At 57.8% G+C, this 16127-nt stretch overlaps 1 protein-coding gene across 1 annotated transcript; it reads right to left on the bottom strand.

The window, feature by feature from the left end:
* Positions 1–7146: 7146 nt before the first annotated feature.
* Positions 7147–15459, bottom strand: FGD2 (FYVE, RhoGEF and PH domain containing 2). Its single transcript, XM_071578410.1, has 16 exons — positions 15139–15459; positions 13085–13343; positions 12924–13004; positions 12342–12490; positions 11630–11786; positions 11371–11509; positions 10785–10843; positions 10300–10446; positions 9816–9908; positions 9432–9511; positions 9324–9354; positions 9126–9218; positions 8792–8917; positions 8448–8594; positions 7945–8088; positions 7147–7862 (listed from the first exon to the last, which is right to left on the bottom strand). The coding sequence occupies exons 1-16, from the start codon at positions 15201–15203 to the stop codon at positions 7629–7631; spliced, it is 2004 nt and encodes a 667-aa protein (XP_071434511.1). The 5' UTR covers positions 15204–15459; the 3' UTR covers positions 7147–7628.
* Between the last annotated feature and the right edge of the window lie 668 nt (positions 15460–16127).

Here is a 16127-nt window from a genome sequence, read left to right as displayed (position 1 = left end):
GCTGTACCCCGGGATGGGGTGGGCACCCTGGGATGGCGGCTGTACCTCGGGATGGGGTGGGCACCCTGGGATGGTGGCTGTACCCCGGGATGGGGTGGGCACCTTGGGATGGGATCTGTACCCCAGGATGGCAAGGGCACCCTGGGATAGGGGCTGCAACCCGGGATAAGGGCTGTACCCCGGGATGGGGGGCTGCACCCCGGGATGTGGTGGGAACCCCAGGATGGGGTGGGCACCCCGGCATGGGGGCTGTGCCCTGGGATGGGGTGGGCACCCCGGGATGGAGGCTGTACCCAGGATGGGGGCTGCACCCGTGATGGGGTGGGAACCTTCAGCAAGGAGGGAGGCGCTGAGGGGTGGCTGTGGCGGAGGGGCTGTGCAGGCTGCTGCTGTCTGCTCGAGACAGGGAGACATTAGAGAGCAGCGCTGTCTGCATCCCTAATCGGCCTCGCTCCGCCGCTGCCGCCCGCTCCCCCTCCCAGCGCCACGCCGGGGGCTGCAGGAAACCCGGGCCAGGCCCCCCCCTCCAATGCACAGCTCCATTCCCTGCCCTGGGGCTGCCACCGGCCCTGTTGGCACATGGGGGGGGGTGCTCTGCAGCACCCGGGTGGCACTGCCACATGCACACACACACAGAGACACACAGAGACACACACATACACGTGTATGTCACTGGCACAGCAAGGAAGGAGCACCCACCATGACTTCTGGGCACAGAAGTGCCACCTAGGCCCTGTTGAGCACTGAGGGACCCCTTGTGCCAACCCCACTCGAGCACAGGGACACCAAATGTGGCACAGTTTTCACCCAGTGCTGGCCAACACCTCCCCATTTCCCACACCCCAAAGCCCACTGCAGCAGCTGCAGAGCACCCAGTGTCTGCTTCCAGATGTCTCAGGATATGGGGATATGGGGATTTGGGCCCCCAGGACCATGGCTGGGCATCCCAGAATGTAAGAATGGATACCCAGGACCAGGGCTGGAAACCTGAGGATGCAGAGCTGAGTGCCCAGGACTAGAGCTGAGCATCCCAGAGTGTAGGAATGGATACCCAGGACAAGGGGCGGGCACCCATGACCAGAGCTGGGCACCCCAGGGTGCAGGGCTGCCTGCCTAGGATTGAGGACAGACACCCTGGGGACCAGGGACAGACAGACAGCCAACCCTAGCCGTGCCAGTGGGGTGTGGGGACGATGTGTGAAGCATCACCCTCCTGTTCCAGGCAGATTCCCAGTTTATTTTCTCTCCTATTAGATTCCAGCTGGCAGGATGGCGCCTATAAATATACATAAGGGCTCATTTCCATGAGGGTTTATTCGGGAGCAAATTCCACAGCTGCCTGGCAGACGGCTCAGTGCAGAGGGTGAGAGTCGTGCCCCAAACCAGCTCTGCCTCAGTTTCCCCACCTGCCACCCAGGAGACAGGGAAAGGCTTTCCCCACATTTTTGACAATCCATTCCTGGAAAACCCAGGGTGTTATTATCGAGGCTATTTATAGCCTGGTAAGTGGGTTATTAATATGATCATTCTTGGTGTGGCAATGGATAATTGCCCTGGGTGGTGATGACACCCTGAGTGTGTGATGTGTTGCACGGGGACATTCTCAGCCCCAACCTGCCTCCAGCTCATGGGAAAACTCAGCCCAAAACCCGAGGGGGGCACTGGGATGTGTCTGGTGGGCAGTGGGATCTCACAGCAGAGCTGGGGGCTCGTGGCAGGTGAGGGGGTTTGGTGGTTCTGTGCTCCAGCACTGGAGTCCAGCTCTTGTTTCGATCACGATGATTAGCTGAGTCACAGCTGGGGTGCTGCTAATTAAATGTATTTCTTAATTAACAAGATCACAGAGAGGGCCTGCCAGCCTGGCTTGGCTTTCAATCACGGCTGACAGAGGCAGCTGTGGCCACGGAGGCCTGAGGTGTCACAACCATCCCAGTGCTCAGCTCTGCCCTGTGGCTGCCTCTGCTCTTCTCCTGCTCCAGGAGCCCATTTCCACCTGGAGCAGGGGCATAAGGATGGGCAGGGCTCGTGCCCAGCATCATCCAGCCCCGGGTGAGATGAGTGGGGCAGCTTCAGCTGCTGGGGTGCAGTAAGTGTGTCAGGGCTCAGCACAGGGCTGGGCCACCCCTGTGACTCAGGGCTGCTTCACATCCCCCCAGCCCCATCCCACCCCACTGAGCCCTGAGCGAGCCTGGCTATTAATTAATATTAATAATACCCCCCTGCAGCTGCCATTCACTGACCTCAAAGCACAACCTGAAGTAACCCCAGTTCCACTCCCCGATGGGGAAATCTCCTCTCTCCACCACATGGGGAAACTGAGGCACGGGAACTGGGGCAGGAACGGTGCCAGGAGCTTTCCCTGCTCGCCCATAGAGCCTGGAAGATGGGGAAGCAAAACCCCTTGGAGATCCCCACAGCTCCATGGACACCCACAGCTGGCTGAGCCAGAGTGGCTGGACAGGGGTTTCCTGGCTGGGGAAAAATAGAAAAGAAAAAAAAATAATAATAAAAAAAAGAAAATAAATAAAGGAGCCCGTTCTACCCCCCAGCCTGAGCTCTGCCCCAGGGATGGACTGCCATCCCTGTGGGAAGTGAGGGGCTGAGCTCTCCGGGGGGATTTCGCATGTCCTCGCCCACTGGCGCGGGCAGGCGTCGGATCTGGGGCTTCTCCCGGGTTTTGGCAGTCTGGTCATGTCCTGCCGGGAGAGCAGCAGGACTGAGTCACGTTCCAGAGGCAGCAGTGACTCACGGCCACCCCAACCTCCCCGCGAGCAGCCGGCACATTGCAGAGATTCCTGGAGGGAGGCAGGAAAATAAAACTAAATAACAACAACTGCCAGCTTCCCCTCCCCACCTCCGCCCCCCGCTTCCTTCCCCCAGCCTCCTGCAACACAGGCGCAAACAGCAAATTCCTGCGGCACCGGGAAACACCTCCCGCCCCTCCAGACGCAGAGGATGCACGACCTGCCTCTCAACTGCACGAAACGCCCTTTGCCGGCGGCTGCGGGGGCTCCCGACCAGGAGGTGGAAGATGCCCCTGCCCAAAAGCTCCCCCAAGCGTGGGGACGCCCCGGCAGCGAGGTCCTTCCAGTTTAATGCAAAGATGGGGTGCAGTGGGTGGGTCCTGGGGTCCTTCTCCTGAGCCGAGTTGCTCCAGGGGATGCCGAGCAGGATGGGGGTACCCCAGTTCTCTGGTTACACAATTCTGGCTGCGGGTTTTTTTTAGAGAGTGTGGGTCATCACGGGTATTTTGCATAATTAATGTCATATCCTGCCTTTAAATCCTTCCATCCAGGGGGTGCCCCCAAATTCAAGGGACATGGGGGTCCCACGTGGCCCGCAGCCCCGGGCACGACGCAGGACGGGATGGGCGATGCTCCGGGGCAGGGCTGTGTTGTGGCTGTCTCTGACCTCGCTGTATTTCTCATTTAAAGCGCTCGGTGGGAGCGCTGGAAGCCCCGGTGGCTGCAGAGGCTGCGCTGGGGAGAGGCTGTGCTGCTGCAGCTCCGGTGCCGCGGGGCTGCGGCGAGGGCTGTGCTGCCCAAACCCCACAGCGAGGGCCATCCTGCCCCACAGTGCCACAGCCGGGGATGTGCTGCTGAAACCCCACAGTGAGGGCCATCCTGCCCCACAGTGCCACAGCCAGGGATGTGCTGCTTAAACCCCACAGTGAGGGCCATCCTGCCCCACAGTGCCACAGCCAGGGCTGTGCTGCCCAAATCCCACAGTGAGGGCCATCCTGTCCCACAGTGCCACAGCCAGGGATGTGCTGCTTAAACCCCACAGTGAGGGCCATCCTGCCCCACAGTGCCACAGCCAGGGCTGTGCTGCCCAAATCCCCCAGTGAGGGCCATCCTGTCCCACAGTGCCACAGCCAGGGATGTGCTGCCCAAACCCCACAGCGAGGGCCATCCTGCCCCACAGTGCCACAGCCAGGGATGTGCTGCCCAAACCCCACAGCGAGGGCCATCCTGCCCCACAGTGCCACAGCCAGGGATGTGCTGCTTAAACCCCACAGTGAGGGCCATCCTGCCCCACAGTGCCACAGCCAGGGCTGTGCTGCCCAAACCCCACAGTGAGGGCCATCCTGCCCCACAGTGCCACAGCCAGGGATGTGCTGCCCAAACCCCACAGCGAGGGCCATCCTGTCCCACAGTGCCACAGCAAGGGATGTGCTGCCCAAACCCCACAGCAAGGGCCATCCTGTCCCACAGTGCCACAGCCAGGGCTGTGCTGCCCAAATCCCCCAGTGAGGGCCATCCTGCCCCACAGTGCCACAGCAAGGGATGTGCTGCCCAAACCCCACAGCGAGGGCCATCCTGCCCCACAGTGCCACAGCCAGGGATGTGCTGCTTAAACCCCACAGCGAGGGCCATCCTGCCCCACAGTGCCACAGCCAGGGCTGTGCTGCCCAAATCCCCCAGTGAGGGCCATCCTGTCCCACAGTGCCACAGCCAGGGATGTGCTGCCCAAAATTCCACAGCAAGGGATGTGCTACTCCATGTCCCACAGTGAGGGATGTGCTGCCCCATGTCCCACACTGAGGGCTGTGCTGCTCTCCCACAGTGAGGGATGTGCTGCCCCATGTCCCACAGTGAGGGATGTGCTGCCCCATGTCCCACAGTGAGGGATGTGCTGCCCCATGTCCCACACTGAGGGCTGTGCTGCTCTCCCACAGTGAGGGATGTGCTGCCCCATGTCCCACAGTGAGGGATGTGCTGCCCCATGTCCCACACTGAGGGCTGTGCTGCTCTCCCACACTGAGGGATGTGCTGCCCCATGTCCCACAGAGAGGGATGTGCTGTACCACAGCCCCAGGGGCTGCACATCATCACGCAGGCACCTTGTGGGTCAGAGCCCCTACAGGGCAGGGCACAGGGAACACACTTGTGCAGTCCAACAGCTTCAGAACAAGAGCCCTGCAGCCTGGGGGTGTGGGGTTCTATAGGCCCATATGGTTCTGACCCCACCCCACACCTGGGGGGCACCAGCTCTAGGAGGCCCTGTTGAACCCCTTCCTGCAGAGCAGGGTGTGACTGAATCATACGGAGCCCTGCAGGGGGGTCCTCAGTGTACCCCCTCCTTGTCCATGTCCCTGCTGGCCACCTCTCTGCTCACTCATGCCCTTGAACCTCTTCCCACAGCATGGATGGGTTTTGGGATGAGCACTGGACAGAGCAGGAGCTGCCCAGGCACCTGTTGCCCTGCCCTGGGTGCTCTCAGTGAAGGGTGTCCCAACCCCCAGCATGGCTGGGTGGGTTTCACAGCATATTTTGGTCAGTGCTTACGAGAAGAAGTGCTGGGGGGACTGCGGGGGGGATTCCTGTAAGTGGCCTCTGAGCCTTCCCTATTCTCGAGAAAAGGAAACTGTGACTTCTGCTCGGGGTTTCACTTTCTGCTGTGGGAGGAGAGGCCAAACTGCTCAGCTTGACCAGCACTGCAGGGGACTGAGAAAGGACAGGGAGAGCAAATTCAAATTCATCAATATATTTTCTGCATTTCTTGGTTGCAAAAGTCTCCTTTGGGGGAGGGGGGGGGCGTGGGTTTTTTGTTGTTTTTTTTTTTTGTTGGGTTTTTTGTTGTTTTTTTTTGTTTTGTTTATTTGTTGTTATTTGATTTTGTTTTGGTTTTGTTTGTTTGTTTGTTTGTTCGGAAAGCAGAGTGGGGGAACCATGAAAGTTCAATCTCCCAGCAACCTGTTTTGGGGATGCTCAGAGCAGCAAGTGATGCTGTCTCCCCATCTTTGAGTAAGGCACAATGCCAAAGCCCTGGCAGTGACCTGTCCTGGTGCCCTGCCACCCCCTCCACCCTCAGACCACCTCTCTTCCCTGACAGCCCCCCTCCCATGGCACACACACGGGTCCCCCAGGGTGCTGGGGGTCAGGAAGGAGGAGGGTAAAAATAGCCCCTAGGTGCCCTCTGCCCCAGGAGCCATTCCTGGCTGGGTAAACAGGAAATCTATTCTTAGGCCCATTCAGGCTGAGGGCAGGTCCTGCTCCAGGCTTGTTTTGTTCCTCGGTGACACAGGGCTGACGCCAGGCAGAAGGGCCACCATGCAGAACCTTCCGGCCCTTCAGGCTTCCCCTTGCTCACTCCTTCCCCCCCAGCAGCTTGTCCAGGGCTTTTCCAGGGCTGCTGGGGTTTCCCCTTCCCACGGGGTGATGGTGGGAGTGGAGGGCTGTTTTGGGGTGTCTCTGGAAGGCCCTGTGTTCTTTGCTCAGCCCCGTGCTGGGTGGCACCCTGAGGGGCACCTGCTTTGGCAGAGCTCTTGCCCTGACATCCAGCTCCTCTCCCCCTTCCTGATGGGATCTCTTGAGTTGGAGGAGACAAAACCACCATGGTTTGCCCTTCCCCAGGATGAGCTGAGTTGGGTAGACTGAGCAAGGATGATGCTGACAGCTTTTTCCTGTCTCCCTGAAGCCCCCCCATCCATCTTTATTCCCCATCCTTTCCCCAAGTGATGTCCCCACTTGCAGTATCCTGCTCCAGCTCCTTTCCCTTCTCTTCCCAGCCTCCATGGATCTGTTCAGCCTGTGACACCCCATGGCTCTGCCCAAGGCTGCTGTGTGGTGGTCCAGGCTCAGGCAGCAACCTCTGCCTGCAAAGGACAGCCCCCCCCTGCCTGCAGGGATCGTGGGCTCCCCCAGCTCCCTGCACAAGGTTCCTGCATCCCATTTCAGCCCCTGGCAGGCTCAGAAGTGACACCTTCTGCCCAGGCAACATTCTTGGGGAGCTAAAGATGATGCAGAGAGAGAAAAATGTGGGGCTGCATCCTAAAGTGCTGTGTGACATGCCCAGGGGTGCTCATTGTGCTGATGATGGAGAGGGGGATCCTCCAGGTCTCCTCAGCATCACAGCAGCACCTGTGTGGACATAACCTTGTCCCAGAGTGTTTTCTTCCAGGAAACAAGTAACTGAGGGAGCTACAAGGGTGGAAAGTGCCTGTGGACAGGAAGGGGTGCAGGGAAATTCTGGGATGGGCAGGAGCATGGACTAGATCAGTGATGCAGCTGAGGGGTGTCTGTGGTTAAGGGGCCCCCACGCCACGGGACTGCAGCAGTGGTGACAAGCTGGTAGGGGACATCCTGAATCCGGTACTGGGTCCCTGAGCTGTGTGGTTGAGCTACAAACTGGGTCCCTGCAGGGCGTCACACCAGGGTTGGTGACAGATACGGCAACGTGGAGCCACGGGGATAATCCTATTGTGAGCTCTGGAAAATACACCCCCAAAAAAGGCTGCGTGGACTGCAGAGACGGCTCGCAGGTGGGATTTATGCCAGCAATCCCAATCCCACAGAATTCCCGACTCTGGGCATCCCCCGCGTCGGGACGGAGCAAGGACGGGGCAGTGCTGCCCTCGCGTGGCCAACAACGGTACTGCAGAGCGGCCGGACCGAGGGCTCCCCAAACCCCCGCTCTGCCTCCACCTCCTCTCCGTCCAGTGCGCAAAGCAAGGAGGGACAGCAAGGTCCATCCCGCTTGTCCGTGTGGTGGCAAATGTGCCCCCACCTTGTCCTTTTGATGACGAAAAGCCAAAATGCAGTGATGTCAAGGTTCTGTCCGAAGCCAGCGATGAGGACAGGCTGGGAAGGTGGGACTGCCCAGGCAGCCCGGGGGTGGGAATGGCCTCATTCTGCTTCGTCACGGGGGTCTGCATCCTCATCCTCATCCTCCACGTGTGTGATCCCCGCGGCAGAGCGTGCCATGGCCCTCATCCAGCGCCGTTTCAGCTCCTCCGTGTCGGCCACGAAGGTGTAAACCTGCCGGGACTGCGCCAGCTGGAAGAGGTGGCGGGAGTCGCTCTGGGGCAGGTCCTTCACCTGGTAGCCCAGCAGTGGGATGGAGGTGTGGGCTCGGACGTCCTGCCAGGAACAGACAGCGGTGGGAGGCAGGGGATGGGCACAGAGGGATGTCCCCTGAGGATGGATCCGAGCCCAGCCTTACCTGGGGGGCTGCGTAGATGTACAGCACGAGGGGATCATCCTGTGGGATCACAAACCAGCCCCGCGTTCCCCCCTTGCCGTTCTTGTCCAGCAGCTGCAGGGAACTGCAGAGCAAACTCCTGCTTGATACCTCTGCAGCTCCTTTCTGCCAAAAAAGCCCCAACAAATCTCTCAATACTCATTGCAGGAGGCAGAAAGGGCACTGAGCCAAGGCCATTTCCTGGGGAATTCCTTGCCTACTCCGCCAAACCTTCCAAAGCAGGGGGAGGTGGGGGGTGTCCTGGCTGTGAAGGTGCTGCTGAGATCCCACAGTGAAGGGAACCCTGGATGTTGGACCCCAAGGGTTGGAGTAGGAGGGAGGAGAGCTCAGCACATGCACCCCTGACTGCTCTGGGAGTGACTCCCACCCTTCCTGCTGCAGGTGCAGGGCCGGGCTGGGACAGCCATGCTGAGGACCAGGGTGAGTGGCAGAGCTCGGAGGGACAGAGAGGGGGCAGAGCTCACCTCCAGGATGCCTTTGTGCTTCCCCTCCCTGTCCTCGAGCACCGTGTGGCCCGTCAGGAAGATGTAACACTCCTGGCAGACGCGGTTCAGGCGGTTCCCATCGTACTGCAGCTCCGCCTTGTAGTCAGAGCAGCGAGCACACACCACCTGCAGCCACCACACAGGGACACTGCTGAGACTGGGGCAGGGCTGGGGCATCCAGGGACAGCTCCAGGAGGAGCTGAGGGGCAGGAGCGGTGCTGAGCCTGGGGAAAGGGATCCAAGGTGTAGGAGAGGTGTGTTCCTGCCCCAGCAGCCACCTGAGCAGGCCAGGAGGGAGGGGAAGGGGGCATGGGGTGACTCACATAGCCACAGGCTCTGCAGTGGTGTCTCCGGCGTGTGAGGGCGGTGAAGGGCTCCTTGCAGCGCATGCACATGGTCACCAGGTTGTCCCGCACCCACTGTGGAGCTCGGCGGCCCAGCTCCTCTGTCTGGGGTGGGGGGCTGGATCACTGGGGCTGGCCAGCCATGCTCTGGGTGGTGCCACCCCTCTGCCCTCACCCCTTCTCCTCCTCAGCCCTTCCACTTGTCTGCAGCCTCTCCCCAGCTTGGTTTAGTGAGGAAAACAGGCACAGAAAGGTGGGCTTTGTACAGGGGGTACAGGAGGCAGGTGGGTCATGGGGAGAGCAGGAGGGTTACCTTCAGTGCAGGGGTGTCTGTCTCCAGTCCATGTATTGCGGTCTTAAAGGTCTCACTCCTCTTCTCCTTCTTGTTAATGGCATCTTGAAAGGCCTAGAGGGGAAGGCAGGGCTGGAGGGGCAGTTGGGAGCTGCCCTGACATGGGGAATCCAGCTGGGATGAGGGAGATGTGCCACCTCTCGCAGCACTCAGTGGTACCTTGATCCAGGCATTCATCTCCTCCCCAGACCTGGGAACAAAAAGGGAGATGGGTAAGTTGTTGCTCCTGCTCCCTGAGGGTCTGTAGGATGTCCCCCTTCCCCTTACCTGGCCTGCAGCTCCAGTGTCCGCTGCTTTCCCGAGACCAGGAAGGTGTGAGGGAATTGTGTGTCCTTCAGCTCCCGCACCTGTGAGACACCAGAGGAGGGATGTGGAGCTGAACCCACCTCCAGCACACAGAGACCTTCCTCCACGATGTGGGGCACAGGGATGTCCTTGGGCACAAGTCCTTCAGCCCCTCAGATCCCACATGCACAAGATTTCACTGGCATTTCTCAGGATCAGAGTGTACCAACCTCACCCACAAAGCCACTCCTGGCTCCAGCTCCTCCCTCCCTTCTGAGGAAGTGAGGGGCAGCAGCCACCCCAAATTGGGGTGCTTTGGGGGGAATCAGGGTCTGGGGGAGCACAGAGACAAGGGGCCTGTCTAACCTTCATGCCATCCACGTCCATGCGCAGGTGGACCTGGAACTCGGCGCCGACCTGGATGACCTTGGGCACGCAGTACAGCAGCATGTTGTTGAACTGGGAGGGGGGAAGAGGGTGGGTTGGAGTCCAGCACCTGCCTGCTCCCAGCTGGAGGCTTTCCTGGGATCTGGGGGCCTTCAACCCCCAAGCCCAAGCTGGTCCTGGGGAAGAATCCTGCCTAAAAGGTGGCTGTTTCTGCCCCAACCCTCTCCCACCCTGCAAAGGTGAGATAGGCATCTCCCAGGGCTGGGTCCCCATGGGATCAGCAGGTTCCCTGCCACATCCCACACAGGGTGCCCTGCATTGAACAGGGTCAAACCCCCCAGCTCTGAATTCATTCCTTCTGTGCTGAGATGCCCCAGCAACACCCTGGCCAGGCTGTGCTGCCCTTATTCCCATTCCCATCTTATCCGCTCCCTCCCCTTCCCCTGGGCATCCCAGCTCCCACCAGGAACAGGTACTTCTCCGACGTGCTGTTGTTGCGGGTGGAGACTTTTTGGATCGGACCCTCCTTGATCAGCTCGTTGGAGGGATCCACAAAGTCATCCTCGAGGCCCAGACGCTGATAGACCACCCAGAGGTTCTGCAGCCGTTCCTGGGGGATGCAGAGGGACCTGTTCTTGTGGGGTGCTGAGCAGCCACCACCTTGCCACCTCTGCATTCTCCCCATGCCCACCTCCCAGGCCAGCTGCTGAGTACTGGGAGAGGTGGCACAGCTCTCTCACCCCAGACTGATCTTTGAGAGCAGCTCCCAACCTCAAGCAGCCAGTCACATCATTGATGTTACACACGTGACTTCCCCAGGCTTGGGGTGATGGGGTCAGGAATCAAGAGCAGGGTCTCAGCTCCTCTGCTGAACCCACAGTTCTCCTGTCCCATTAGGGTCACCATGCTGGGAGGTGCAAAGCACTTCCAGCTGGGACAAGCACTCACCATCTCAGCAATAGCTGCATTGGAGTGCTTGGCCACCATAAAAATCATCTCCAGGGCTTCTGCAAAGAGAAGACACAGCCTGGAGGTTAAACACCTGCTCTGGAGCTGTGGGAGGAAAGTCCTGGGTCTATCCCTCATGGATGCACATGTGTGGTGGCTGCTGTCTTCCCCTGGCCACAACCCAAATGGCCCCAAAACGTTGCATGAGAGCCTGGGTACAGCCAGACTGTGTGGTGAGATCCTGGGAGGACAGACAGCAGGGTCCTGTATTCCTCCATCCCAGCAAGACTGGGAACTGTGTTATCCATAGGGATCTGAAAGCCTCCCCAGCCACTACAGGTCTCCCTAGGGGATGCTCTGGAGGGACTACCCTTACCCTGGACCACCACCCTTTTGTCATTGACCTGAAAGGGAAGATTAATCCCTCTCCCTGCTTAAAACAGATCAGACTGAGAGGTTTATCCAAGGGCACAGGGCAGGTGAGTGAATTCAGGTATTCTGATGCCCATGCACAACACCAGGGGTTGTTTTTTCCCCTGCAAACCCACCCTACCACTCCTCAGGGTGGGCCAGACTGAGCCCTTACTCTCGGCATCCCCCCGGTCGGGGGACTCGGGCGGGAGTTTTCGGACATAATCCTTGAGGAGGAGTTCATAGCGTGGGATTCTCTGCACAGGTTCCAGCATGTGGTGCTGCAGTGTTAGATTAGCACAGACCTTCCTCTTCTGGGGAGAGACAGCAGGCACAGAGAGAGACACAGTGACCAAGACAGATCCATCCTCTGCTGCTTCCCCTGTGCCAGGAGATTTGGGGAGCACTGCTGTGGTCCCTCACCCTGCTGTTACCTGGATGTCAGCAATGAGCTCCTGGAAGGGGGGTGATTTCTCTGACCAGGCAGTGATGAGCTCCACAGCCTTATCGAAGTTCTTCACATACTCACCATACATCTTGAGGAACGGTGCCAGCTTCTGGATCACATCCCCAATCCGGGGGTTGTGGTTCCTGCAGGAGAGAACCGCAGCTTCCTGAGCCCGTTGGGGCAGACACACAGGGAGGGACCAAACAAAGGGGTGAGGGGGGGAGAGAGGTTTCACAGGATCAAGGAATGGTTTGGGTTGGAAGGAGGGACTTTAAAGCTCATCTTGTTCCACCTCCTGCCATGGGCAGGGACACCTTCCACCAGCCCAGGTTGCTCCAAGCCCTGTCCAACCTGGCCTTGGACACTTCCAGCTGTGGGGCAGCCACAGCTTCTCTGGGAACCCTGTGCCAGTTCCTAACTTTTCTACCAACATTTCTACTGCTACAATAGGCTACATCCCCACACACCCTCCTGCTCTCCAGAACAGGAATGCCCCCAGCTTACAGCCAGCCTGAGCTGTTCATACCTGGGCACAGCCCAAAAGTACCTGAGATGTCATCCCCTCTTTTCATAAATCTGAGTGTTTTAAGGAAGTTCTTTCCAGCACAATGACATTTGGAACAAAACAGGCTGAATTCTGGTCCTGGTGGGAGCCTGAACACTGCTCCAGGTGTCCTGTCCCCCTCTCCTGGGCTCACCAGTCCTCCATGCGCTTCTGCAGCTCTGGCAGGAAGAACTCGGCATGGAACTGGTAGATGGAGGAGATGTTGGAGAAGATCATTTTCACCACCTCCTCTGGGACCGTCTTGCCCGTTTTGGCTTCTTTCATCAGCTCTGTATAGAATACCTGGAAGAAAGAAGGGGTGAGTAAAAAGGGTCAGGAAGAATCACAGAATCACAGACTATTCTGAGTTGGAAGGGACCCTCAGGGATCATCGAGTCCAACTCTTAAGTCAGTGGCCCATACAGGGGATTGAACCCATGACCTTGGCATTATTACAACCAAACTTTAACCAACTGAGAGGTTTGAGGATCCCATTCCCTGTCTGAGACTGGCACATGGCTCAGTGAAAGGCCTGACTGCAGGAGGGAAATCCCAGGCCCCAAGGGGGAAGAAGGGGCTGGAAGGCTTTGCTGGGACAAGGGTGCTCTGTGGAGGTGTGGGGTGTAGGGAAGGCAAAGGCCAGACCCAATCGCTGGATGTGAAGCCCAGCAGCCCATGTGTCTCATTTGTGTAGCTTCACTCACTCCACGATCTCCTCATGTGGGCCCCAGCTCACCTGGTCGAGGAGGTGGAGGCGGTTGACATAAGCCTGCTCTGTCTCCAGCAGCTCCAGAGCGATCTTCTTTTCCTCTGGTTCCTGTTGGATTGGGCAGAGATGGGAATCCTGAGCCAGCCCATGAGATTCCCAGCCCACCCTGAGCCACCTCCAGAGCTCACCTCCCTGCCAGGCTCCAGCCCTGGGTCCTGGGGCCTCCTCCAGTTGTCCTCACCGATCTTGTGTCGCAAAGAACGGAGGCATTTGAAGCTGAGTCCATGCTGAGCTTGCTGCTCCTCCTCATGCTCTTGCTCCCCTTGGAGCGTGGCAGCTTCCAGGGAGAGGCTCTGACTGCCAGGGGATGCTGGAAACTGTCTGGCTGCTGCAATGGTCTGGCTGGGAGGAGCCTGCTTGTCCCTCCAGGCAAATTTGCTGTCCCTGCTACAAAGGAATCAGCCTGGTCAGCTCATCCATCCCCTCACCCAGCTTGAAGCCACTGTCCTCGAGTGAAGTGACAAGAGCAGCAGCTCCCCAGCACTGACACTGCTTTGCTCCACTACACTCCTGCAGTAAAAACATCCCAAACATCCCCCAGGATTCAGCCTCTCTTCTCCCAGTGGCTTATGCTGCTGTGGCCAGACCCTGTCCTGCTCTAGAAAAGCAGGATTCTGACACATCCCAGGCATACCCATTTATTTCCCAGGTACAGCTCTGGCACTGCAGAGACCAAGTGGGGAGAAGCCCAATAGCCAAGAGTTTTGAGTCAAGAGCTGGGCTTGTGTAGGTGTTTTGCAGACAGGTTGGGTTTTGGTGCTGTTCTCTCTTCCCTTTTTTGACAAAGTCAAGGTCCAGAGCAGGCAGAGGGGAGAAGCCAGGCCATGATGGTGACAGTGAGTTGTCTGTCATCTGAGAGCTGGTCTAGGTAGGAAACTGCCCTGGGCATAAACTGGAAAGATCCACTGTGGATCTGCAGACAGAAGTGGGATGAGGAGGGAAACCCCTGGGTGAAACTGGACATAGAACTGCAAAGTTGAGGATAGGAGTTGACTTGAGGGGCAGAGACTCATCCCAAGAGGATGTTGGGTCCATCACAAGCACAGGTCTGTGAGCTCATGCACATCCTCTCCTGTCCAGGGGACTGACAGAACTTTCAGAGACAGAGAGGCTTCATCCATCTCTCCCAGTGCCTCCCAGACCTGTGTCAGCCTAAACCTACTGCAGAGGTCCAACAGGGAACTTCTCTCTTTCTGTTTGTGCTGACTTGGGCCAAATAATTTTCTGTTCCAGAAAACCCATTCCCACGTTCCTCAGCTTCCTCTGAAAGTCCCAAGTTACTTTTATTTCCTCTAAATCCATCTCAAGCTCCACAATAACCAACAAACAACTGCAGCAGTGATGTGGAGGCAGATTGAACACTCAGCAGCTCCAATACAGCATTGCTGTGGGATGATGGGGACAATAACAAATCCTGGGAAAAGCACACAGTGGAGATGGAGGCAAAGTTCCTGGAGCAAAAGGAAATCTCCCATTTGAGCATCTTTAGGGATTGCTGCAAAACTCACCTGCCCCAGCACCCAACCTCATTGATGCTCACTGGCAGCACCTCATGGGCATGAGGAAAGGCAGAATTCTGTAACCTGATTCAGCAGATGGAGAAACTGAGGTACAGGCCCCAACAATTACTCTTCCCAAGCCTCAGTATTCCTTTTACACCAGAGTCAGGGCAGATCCCCTCAGTTCAGCCCTGGCACACACTGTCTGAGGGTCCCCGCTCACACTGCAGGTGAAGGAGCTGTTTTACAAAAGGAGCTCACTCTCAACACAGAGCTTTACCTTCCCTTGCCCAGGAGCCACATCTCTGCAAACAACTGCACAGCCTGAGGTTGGGATCCTCCCAGACACCCAGGCAGTTATTTCCCAGGGAGAATCTCTGCCTACATGTTTGTAAACCACAGTTCTTTCCCCCGCAGCAGCAGCAAAAGGATTTAGGAGCCAGTGCTGAGCACGGGGAGGGGAACAGGGAGCCACAACCTAACCCTGAGCCAGGAACAGTCACTCACATCCCACTGAGGTTTTCAGGCTTCTGTTCATGACCCGCAGTGGGAGGAAGGCAGAGTGATAAAGCACAGCAAAGCACCCTGTCAGCTCCTCCACAGGCTCCAAACCACCTCCACGGTGGGTTTCTTCCACATGGAGCCCACACACCCCCTCAGCACCCAGAACCTTCCCTCCTTACCAGTGCTCTTCAAACACAGCCACCAGCTTCACCACACTCTGCTGATTGTCCACCTGTCTCTCCATGGCTGGGAGCAGGTCCTGGGTGTGCAGGAGCTGCTGCAGTGGGGACTGATGGCTGCAGCTCCCTCCTTCTGCCCCCCTCTCTGCTTCGAGGGGTTTCTGGGACCCAGGCTGTGGTTTGGGGAAGAGGATTTGCACGAGGCAAAGCCCACTCGCTGCCCTCTCTGTGGTGGGAGAGCCTGTCTCTGGGTTGGCCTCAAAAGGAAAGAGGAAGCACAGCAGTTTGTGAGTAGGAGAATCGCTGAGAAAACCCTGGGAATTGGTTCTGTTTGGGGAGGTGGCACCACCAAGGACAGAGCAGCAGCAGGGATGGAGCTCTGACTGCTGCATGAGCTGGTCCTGCCATGGGTGGGATGTGCCCCACCAGGTGGAGGTCAGTGGGGGGTCTGCTCAATCCCGATGCCCAGAGGAGCTGGGAATGGGCTGGCAGGATGGGAAGGAGGGAGGGAGTGATGGCAGAGCCCTGGTGTGTGTCTGGAACGCCAGTGGGTGGGTGGCTCTGGAGCCAACCAAGGGCTGTTGGTAACAACAGACAGGGATTGTTGGCAATAGCCAAGGACTGTTGGTAATAACCAGGGGTTGTTGGTAATAATAGACAGGGATTTTTGGCAATAGCCAAGGACTGTTGGTAATAACCAGGGGTTGTTGGTAATAACAGACAGGGATTGTTGGCAATAACCAGGGGTTGTTGGTAATAACACCCCATGAAAAACAAGATGAGGCTGGAAAAGGGGCCATGTTGACAGAGGGTAACACTTTTGTGGGACAAACATCTTTGTAGTTCCTGGAGATAAGCACAACTCAGCACAGTGCAAGTGCACGTCCTTTTCCTTTCCTTTCCTTTCCTTTCCTTTCCTTTCCTTTCCTTTCCTTTCCTTTCCTTTCCTTTCCTTTCCTTTCCTTTCCTTTCTTCCTTTCCTTCTTTTT

This window comes from Pithys albifrons, chromosome 28 (genome assembly GCF_047495875.1).
Source record: "Pithys albifrons albifrons isolate INPA30051 chromosome 28, PitAlb_v1, whole genome shotgun sequence".
Lineage (NCBI taxonomy): Eukaryota > Metazoa > Chordata > Aves > Passeriformes > Thamnophilidae > Pithys > Pithys albifrons.
The sequence above is the reverse complement of the archived record's forward strand: the minus strand, read 5'-3'. Positions and strand labels throughout refer to the sequence as shown.

Coding starts and splice junctions, on each gene's coding strand:
- FGD2 (XM_071578410.1), bottom strand. CDS start 15,203: ATGGAGAGACAGGTGGACAATCAGCAGAGTGTGGTGAAGCTGGTGGCT. Junction 13,344..15,138: donor GCTGTGTTTGAAGAGCACTG/GTAAGGAGGGAA, acceptor ATTCCTTTGTAG/CAGGGACAGCAAATTTGCCT. Junction 10,447..10,784: donor ATGCAGCTATTGCTGAGATG/GTGAGTGCTTGT, acceptor TGCATCCCCCAG/GAACGGCTGCAGAACCTCTG.